Raw genomic sequence first — 9462 nt, 5'->3', positions numbered from 1 at the left:
GCCCTGCGCCGGGAGTTCTTCGCGTTAGCCCCACCCATTCCAGCCCTGTGCCAATGGGGAAGAGCAGCGAGCGGTCCGCCAATGGGGAGAGACGCCGTGCGCGCGGGGCGGTGGGAACGGAGCCGAGTCACTGTGTACGTCGGTTGCCGTAACAACGGGAAGTGGAGTCCATCCGCGATGGTGAGTGCGTTCCGCCGTCTGGAGCCCCGCGTGCAGAGGCTGAGCCCTTCCCAGGCCTTGGCAAGGCCCCGCCGCCTCTCCTGCGCGGTTCTCGGCCTTGGCGCACTCCTTCTTCCTCTGAGAGCTTTCCCGGAAGGGTAGGGTAGAGACGCCGGCTGCCCTGCTGGGCCTGTGCTTCGTCGCTGTCTCCCCTTCAGCCACAGCCGCCCCCTACCCGCCCCTCGGGTTCCCCTGGCCTTCTCCAGCCCCTTCGGTGACCGTCCCTGGGCAAAAAAGACTCGGGTTCCCCCCAGGCCCCGACCCCTCTCTGACTCTGGCCTTCTGGCCGCCTCTACCAAAGTTTCCACACAGAGCTGGGGGGCAGTTTATTATGTTTGATTGTTAATGCATTTAAAATGTTAAATATAGGGACTTAGGGTAACGCCTTGAGCTTCTTGGAGAGGGCTCAGATGTACCAAGGGGATTGAATTTTATTATTCGATATTGACAAAACATACATCTTACCTTAGTAATATTTGGCCTAAATCTAGAAGTAATCAGAAAATCGGAGAACTTAGGGTGAAGCGGAGTAGCGTTCTAAGGACATTTTTATAATTAGTCCCCAGATTCAGGGAGAGCTGGTTATCTGTACAGTTCTCCCTAGTCAGCTCCTTGGCTAGCTCTCTTTTGGGATGATTTTTCAATGAGACGTCCAAAAGAACAAGGGATCTCCTTGCTTCTACAAACAATAGTTTGTTAAGCAAAGTTTTGGAATTCGTTGGTATGAACTATCTTAAAATGTGTGTGGTTGTAACTATTTTATGTAAAATGTGGACTCTATTACTTAATATTGTGCTTCTGTGTTTGTAAAACATATAAAGGCCTCTAACTTTAAGAAGGCAAACATGGCATCAACTGCCCAGCGAAAAAGGATGAGTCCTAAACCGGAGCTTACTGAAGAGCAGAAACAGGAAATTCGAGAAGCTTTTGATCTCTTTGATGCTGACGGAACTGGGACAATTGATGTTAAGGAACTTAAGGCAAGCCTTATACATTCCTGCTCTGCTGCCTTGACTTTTCTCTGCCTCTTTGTCTTCTGTGCTGTGTTTTCCTGTCTTTACTTACCTCGAGAATTATTAAATAAAATTGAGTGCACATATCAATTTGCTGAATGTTATAGTGTTTCCTAGTCATTTGAACAGTATTGTGGCAGATGCTGGCTTAACCCCCTCAGCACTGTCATTCTTTAGCTCCTGGGTTTAGATGTGCCTATTGAGATGATCCTCTTTTTGTTGTAGGTGGCAATGAGGGCACTGGGCTTTGAACCCAAGAAAGAAGAGATCAAGAAAATGATAAGTGAAATTGATAAGGAAAGGACAGGAAAAATGAACTTTAGCGACTTTTTGACTGTGATGACTCAGAAAATGGTAAGTTAGCTAAGATGATCAGCATATTTGCCACCAATAATGGTGGACAAATTTGAATCTCGATATGGAAATGTCTTCATTGAAGAAAAGTTAATACAAACTGGAGCGTTCAGATAAAGGAGAGTATTTGTGACTGAGAATTAGGATGTTTAGGTTCTACTTGGCTTTCTTCAAGGCCACAAAGTCACAGGAAAAGTCTTTTTACCCTCTGAAAGGAAGTAGAAGTATTCCTGCTATCATGTTTTTTTGCTATTACCTTTCTCCAACTGGTATGTCAGTGTGATAACCACAAGCAGTAAAACTTTTAATGACAGCAACAATATTACAGTGTCTCGCATTTTGACAGGACAAAGTCCATGTATTTAAAGTTTGAAATTCTTTTCTCTCCTATTTGTCGTTATTCTGGGCAGCCTCAGCCTGAGGCTGTGTTTTTACTGCACTGAGGATTTGGTCTTTCACCACTTCCATGGTTGAATTCACCCATTTTCTAGTCTCTTGGGTGTCACCCTTTTAAAGGGTCCAAATGGTCCAGAGAGACTCTAAAATGACACCTTACCAGTCTACCTCAGTCCCCTGAGTGTCCCACCCAGGAAAGGTGTTCACATTGGTCCATTTCTCTTTTGTTAACCTCCTGGCTCCTCCTTAATGTGGCTCAGCTATGTTCTACTAGCCTGTGGAAAAGTAACTCCATCAGTGTTTCAGGTGTGCTTCCCAGGGCACAGGCCTGTTCCTACTCTAATAATCCTGTTGCTTTGAAATTATCTAATCACACCTATATTTTTCTTCAGGGACTAGTTTAAGAGTTCAGGAAGTTTAACATTCTGTAACAACCTAGTAAAGCTGTCCCACATTCAAGGTTGATTCCCAGATTGCTCTTATTAGAGGCTCTCTCTATCTTTAGCTACCTTTCAGGAATATTTGGACTTGGAGCTCTTGGAGATTTTACTCTTTTCCTCTGTTAGAGTACTTGGGATCCCAGTAATGCTTTGTGATCTCATAACAAGTGAAATAGCCTTCTCTCTCCTCCCTTCCCCTCCAACCCTCACCAAGAGGATCCCTCCTCCACCAGCTTAAGCAGTATATTTCCCCTAAATTTAACTCCACCATCTGCTCGTACATCTTAAAAACAAATCTACTTTCTCTTTGGTTTATACAGAAAATGTTTTAAATACAATCCTTTATATTTCCTTTTTAGTCTCTGGGTTTGTAATAATTTCATCGTTTGTCCCCTTTTTCTACCCTGGTTGATGTGTGATCTTCCGTGATCGAGCCCCTATGGTCATGAAGGCTGTTACCAAGATGTCTGTGCAGGGCAGGGGGTATGGGCGGTGGTGGGGCTGCAGGAGCCGAGTAAGTATGAGTCACGAGTGTCTCCATATTCATGTGTTTTATGTTCTACTTGTTAAGTCTGAGAAAGATACCAAAGAAGAAATCCTGAAAGCTTTCAAGCTCTTCGATGATGATGAAACTGGGAAGATATCGTTCAGAAATCTAAAACGTGTGGCCAAGGAGTTGGGTGAAAACCTCACCGATGAGGAGCTGCAGGTTTGTGACACATCAGCCTGGAGCCCTGTGTGACTTCTCTGAGTTACATTTTCTCTGGTTACATAGGAAGGAAAACTAGTGTGTTCTCTCGTCGCTCTGTTGACCACTTAATTTCTCTTTCGATAGTGTGACAAACCTATGGACGCTGCTCCCAGAAAAATACATACGTGAACAATTTTACTTACTATTTTAGGTTTTAGGAATCTCCCTAGTCAACATGATCATTGAGCTCCCTTCTAGGTGATACACGTTTGGCAAAGTATGGCTTGGTTTTCAAATGACTTTTCAGGAACCAAGCCATTACAAAAAGCAGCACATTTGCATCAGGTGGACCACAATAGTCTATTCATGTAGCATTATAAAAGCCTATTACTTCGTCACATTTTCATTTCATTTATGAATTAATCTAACCGGAATCTTTTCTGTGCTGCAGGAAATGATTGATGAGGCCGATAGAGATGGAGATGGAGAAGTCAATGAGCAAGAGTTCCTGCGCATCATGAAGAAGACCAGCCTTTATTGAGATCAGTGTCATCTTTTATAAGGCAAGCACGTGGAACTCGATTTCGTGCCTGCTGTTGTGTGAAGCCTGGTTTTTGAGAATGTAAATTATTTTTCCCCCACTGATCTCTCTATATGACCTTAGTAATAACTCTGAATCTATTTTCAACTTTTGAAAGTGTTCTTTGAAATTGAGGTTCTTTGTAAGGTGACCTGCTGACTGCTTTAATTCCCCAGGGCAGAACGAGAGCACGTTAGAGTGGAGAAAAGAGTCTTTGAGCTTTTGCACACCTGCTATTCTGCCTTGTATCGCTTAACTCTTGTCCCGCATTCCCACATTTATGCCACCGCAGAACAACTTCTTCACAAGCACATGTTGTACTTGTGTCACCACAAGCAGGGGGCATCTCTTCAGTGGTTCCAATTTTAATTGGCACCTGAGTGCAGCTTTCTCTTTTATAAAACCCAGTGAACTCTCTTACTTGCATTTGGATGTGTGTGGGTGTGTGTGTGCGCGCGCTATTTGTTTTGTCTTCAAATAAAATCTTTCTTATTTTGAGCTCTTGTTCTCTAAGGATGACTTCTTTAGCCTTGACTATGAGTTCAGCTTCTAAACCATTTCATTGAATGTAGCCTGGTAGATCCCAAACTCCTTGCCAGCCCGTGAACAGAAAACAAAATGATCCTTTACTATGGACGTGAATTGTTTTTTGCCCTGGGAACCCATCAGTTTCTAAAACTAGTTGACTGTTTTGCATAAGCCTAAATGATGCCCTAAAACATAGTTTTGGCAAAGTGTACAGCTGGAAAAGAGTCTTATTGGTAATTTGTGCTTGGGACAAATTGGGGAAAGCCAGGTGATTATGACAGTAGGTTGAGCTTAGCCAACCTCTGGTCAGTTTATTTGCTGGATGGTGTCTCAGAATCTCTGTGTGGTTCAGGTCCAGTGACCTTGTCCAGCTCCCTCCTGGCCCCGTATGGGATGACCTATAAGAGAAATCCTGGCAGATGGCGTTAAAGTCTCTGCCCCAGGCTGAGGGTGAGGAGCAAGAAGGGATGAGGAGGAATGGAAAACTGATTAAGCTAATTTCATATCAATTTTTTTTTTAGTGCAAGTATATCCCATTTGGACATTTTGTTGTTTATTCATTGTTGGTCTGAAATTCAACTTTACCTGGGTGTCCTGTATTTCAACTAGCAACCCTGTGTGGGGTGCATGTTAAAGAGGTGTGACCGTGGGCCTCATCTCTGGACACCGGCATCCTGGAGGACTTGGGGGTCCCCTGGACAAGTCTCCTGCAGAGGGACTTCTCCTTGAGAAACACTGAGGTATGTGGGGGGACCCCAGAGTAGCTTCAGACCTGGGTTCTCACAGGGGCTCCACCACTTTATGGCTGTGTAATTTGGGGCAAGCTGCTTCTCTGGGCACCTCAGTCTCCTTGTCTGTGAATAGGGAGAAGAGTGGTGCTTAACTCAGAATCGCTGGGGAGGGCCAATGAAAACTTAACAGAAAGGGCCTGGATTTACAGTGCCAAGAAGGAGGCATTTCAGGAGTATTTGTTCTCACTCATTCCTTTGGTATGGTTGTCACAGAAGCTTTTTGTTAAATGTGGGTCCATGAAGCTTTTATGATTACTGTCCCCAAAGTCGAGTTGACAGCATTTCCTGTGAGGAGTTGACCTCTGTCATATTGCTGATTTTTAATAAGAGGCATATGATCTGATAAAAGACGTACAATATTGGAAACGAGTGCAAAAACAGGGCCCTACTTCCCATTTCACTGTTAACTGTCACCCTGGAAACATTCTTATCTCCTCCTGCTTAACGTTCTCCTAAATGAAATAAAGTCAGAATCTCTTGGAAGGAGGGAGAGTGGCAAGTAACATGTTATCCCTAAGGATAAGGACAGACATAATGTGCTTGCCATATCTATGCCTGGCAGCCATTCTAAGATAGGTTTGCACGAATCAGTGGACGTGGCACTGGAGCAGAGTCACAGGAGGGTCGGGAAGATGGGGATGGAGGAGGATCTGGAGCCAGTTCACTGGAGGCAGAAAAGAGCTGCAAGGGGGTGGGGAGATTTGGATGGAGAGGAGGCTGGGGTCAGTTCATGTGGGGCTGGATCAGATAGACTGATGGGATGGGAAGGATGGGGAGGGAATGGTAGGTGAGGCTAGCGCAGGTGCAGTTGATGCAGAGAGTGTAGGGTGAGTGTAGTGTCATGAAAAGGGAGCGGAGTAGAGGTTGGTTCATGTGGGGCTGGACCAAGAGATGTAGGCAGAGTGGTTGGGTAAACTCTGGGCAGTGTGGGGGTGGATAGGGAGGGAGAGACAAGGTAGGTCAGTCCCCGAGGATGGATGGTCTACAGAGCTGGAGGGGGATGGTGGGGGATGGGCAGGGGGAGAGAGGGAACGGGTCAGCCCTTGTGGGTGGACCAGAGATGTAGGGGGAGTATGGCGGGGTGCACTGGGAGAGGTAGCCGAGGTCAGGTCAACTGGTGATGGAACAGAAAGGTAATTGGGGAATGGGAATTAAGGGACTGAGGTCCATCCATGTGGGTTGGAAAAAGTGATGGGTGGGGAAAGGAGAGGGAGAGGGAGAAAGGGTTGGGTTCTGTGCAGATGGATCAGGGCTATGGGGGCTTGGGGGTGATGAGGAGGGGAAGGGAGCAGGTGTTAGATCATGTTCAGCTGGAACAGAGAACTATAGTGGGATTGGGGTGATGGGGAGGGAAAGGATACATAGTTCAGTTCATGTTGGGCTGGACCAGAGAGTTGTGGGAGAGTGGGGGCAGGATTTTGATGATACAAGATTTTGACTGGTTTGCAGGAGGATAAACCAGAGAGCTCTATGGGAGTTGGGGGAAGGGGGAGGAGGGACCAGGGGTTCCTACATGTGGGGCTTGACCAGAGATATGCAGGTGGAGTTGGGGGGAAGGGAAGCAGAGGTTAGTTCATTTGAGGGTGGAGTAGAGAAGCATATGGGTGTGGGAGGATGGTGAGTGAGAGAGGGCATTCCGTCTTGGGCTGGGTACTGGGAAGGAGCGGGAGCTGAAGTTAGTTGATGTAAGATGGACCAGAGAGAATCATAGGGAGGTGGCAGGGATGTGGGTGGAGAGGGAGCAGAAGTGCCTTCATATGGGGCTGGAGCAGAGAGCTGTGGGGAGATGGAGGGGCGGGGATGGAGACGGAGCTGCCATCAGTTCCCATGAGGATGCTGTGGAGAGACGGGGGTGGTGGTGGGAATGGGGTGGTGGAGAGATTGGGGTGGGATGGGAGAAAAGGTGAGTGGGATGGGGAGGGAGAAGTCAGTTCCTGTTGGGCTTTGTGGGCCTCCCTAGTAACTCAGGGATGTACTAAGTTTCCTTGAAACAACTCTCCAGGGGATTAGTCTTTTCTTTGCTCCAAAGTGTTCCAACTACTAGGAACAGCCAGATTCATCGGTAGCCATACTCAGGTTTGATATAAGTAGAATCTAAGGAAGTTGTTTAAAGAAAGGAGGAAGCTCAGTTCCTGTCCTTTTCAACATGGAAGAGCTCCTGGACCCAGAATGTTGACCAGGCATCGAAGGGTGAAAATGCACATTGGGTGCCCTAGGGGGCCCTTTTGAAGTCCTTTCACCCTCTATCAGATTTTAAATTCTTGTTTTTGTCACACTTTCAAATAGTAGGGATTTTGGAAGCACATTCAAAGGGAGAATACACTCAAAACAACACTTTACCTACAATTACAGCTCACTCACATTTCTGTAAAAAACAGCCAGTAGTCATTTCACTACACACTCAATCACCCTTTTGTTTGCCTAGACCTGCTTACTCCCTGATGGCTCACCCCACGAAGCCAAGTTCTGCCACAGGCCAGGAAATACCCTTTTATGAGCCCTCCACGGCCTTCGTGGTGTCTTGCAGCAAATGGCTCCCTCCTCCATTCCATGTCTCATGACCTGCTCAGCTCAACATCCTATATTCTTGAAGTCGCTGGAATATTGTGCATCTTCACTTGTAGCAAAAGTTATCAGTCTTCATTGATTGCCGCTGTGGAGCAATGACGCCATCCTGTGACATACGGGACACGTTTAGTGACCCAAATCCCTCTCACAGGGGCTCTGAGCCCAATTCTAAAAACATCACCATCAGAACCTGATGTATCTGGAAGCCAAGTCACCTCTTGTGCTTTTCCCTGCTGACCCTCAGTCTTCTAAGCCTTTCCCCTTTTTCTTTGTGATTGCCATGGTTTAGAGGCTTGTCATTTTCATTGCCTTTCTCCTCTTTGTGCTGAACATCTATTATGTCACCAAGATTTCCCTACAGTAGTCACTCTGATCCTCCTCTTCCTTTTTCATTTCTGAAGCCACCACCTCAACCCAAATTTGGAATGCTGTAATGTCCTCCTAGTTGCTTTTTCTGTCCTGTCTTTTCCCAAGATGATCTGCGGTACCATCTTCCTTGTGCCACTATCTTGCTTAGGGAAGGAGCCTGGCCTTTAGACTGAGTCATACCTGCTCCAGATCTCAACTCTTCTACTCAGCAGTGTTGGCCCCGGGGGACATGACTTAACTGTGTTTTTTTAATATAAATTTATTTATTTTTGGCTGCGTTGGGTCTTCGTTGCTGCACACGGGCTTTCTCTAGTTGTGGCGAGTGGGGGCTACTCTTCGTTGGGGTGCACGGGCTTCTCATTGTGGTGGCTTCTCTTGTTGTGGAGTATGGGCTCTAGGCATGCGGGCTTCAGTAGAGGTGGTTCGCAGGCTCTAGAGGGCAGGCTCAGTAGTTGTGGTGCACGGGCTTCGTTGTTCCGTGGCATGTGGGATCTTCCCGGACCAGGGCTCGGACCTGTGTCCCCTGCATTGGCAGGTGGATTCTTAACCACTGCGCCACCAGGGAAGTCTGTGATTTAACTGTCTTGAGCCTCAGTTTCCTCCTTAACTTGGACTGTTCTGTCCTTAATCAGTGCCTATATATGTTATCCTTGGTATAGGGTTAATTTCTATATATGTACTTATGCCCCTGCCATCGTCCCTATTGAAATATAGCCCCCATTTCCGCCCAAATCTGTATTCTTCTCATCTTGTGAAACTCGACCTAAGAGTCCCCTCCTTCCAGAAAAACTTTTGTTTGACGGTAGGAGTATTTGTGGGCTGCTTCCTAGCTGGAATTGAGAATTGAGACAGCAGCCTTGCAGATATGTGCCTTGCCACTAGGTGGAGTCCCAGGACAGAGAGGCTCCAAGGCACCGAGTCACCTGGAGTCCAATGGTTCAAGCTGGATCTTCTCAGGTGCCCTGAGAGGGCTGTGGTCTCAAACAGCCTTGGAGTGTGATGGAGAGGATGCCACAGTGTCGAGAATCCTGGCAGAGCTGTGGACCCCTCAGAAAAGCTACCAGGTGCGGACACTAATGGAAGGATGGCTTGTCTGGTTGGAAACTTGATTAAGTCTAATTAAAAGAGAATAAAGGGGCTTCCCTGGTGGCGCAGTGGTTGAGAATCTGCCTGCCAATGCAGGGGACACGGGTTCGAGCCCTGGTCTGGGAAGATCCCACATGCCGCGGAGCAACTGGGCCCGTGAGCCGCAATTACTGAGCCTGCGCGTCTGGAGTCTGTGCGCCGCAACAAGAGAGGCCGCGATAGTGAGAGGCCCGCGCACCGCGATGAAGAGTGGCCCCCGCTTGCCGCAACAAGAGAAAGCTCTCGCACAGAAACGAAGACCCAACGCAGCCATAAATAAATAAAAATTTAAAAAACTTAAAAAATAAAATAAAATGACGTGTTTGCATTTCTGAGTGTTTGCAGGGAAAATTGTTTACCTGCTACATGGCCTCATTGAGATTCCCCA

General features: G+C 46.9%; 1 protein-coding gene across 2 annotated transcripts; it reads left to right on the top strand.

Moving 5' to 3' along the window:
* Positions 1-61: 61 nt before the first annotated feature.
* Positions 62-4191, top strand: CETN2 (centrin 2). Of its 2 annotated transcripts, none has more exons than XM_007183554.2 (5): positions 62-180; positions 1041-1199; positions 1458-1586; positions 2994-3131; positions 3565-4191. In XM_007183554.2, exons 1-5 carry the CDS (start codon positions 82-84, stop codon positions 3652-3654), a joined length of 615 nt encoding a protein of 204 aa, XP_007183616.1. In that variant the 5' UTR covers positions 62-81; the 3' UTR covers positions 3655-4191. The 2 variants fall into 2 exon arrangements, with proteins under 2 accessions (XP_007183616.1, XP_057394129.1); XM_057538146.1 differs by lacking the exon at positions 62-180 and adding an exon at positions 200-317.
* The last annotated feature ends 5271 nt before the right edge of the window (positions 4192-9462 follow it).

This window comes from Balaenoptera acutorostrata, chromosome X (genome assembly GCF_949987535.1).
Source record: "Balaenoptera acutorostrata chromosome X, mBalAcu1.1, whole genome shotgun sequence".
Lineage (NCBI taxonomy): Eukaryota > Metazoa > Chordata > Mammalia > Artiodactyla > Balaenopteridae > Balaenoptera > Balaenoptera acutorostrata.
This window is presented reverse-complemented; position numbering and strand designations above follow the sequence as displayed.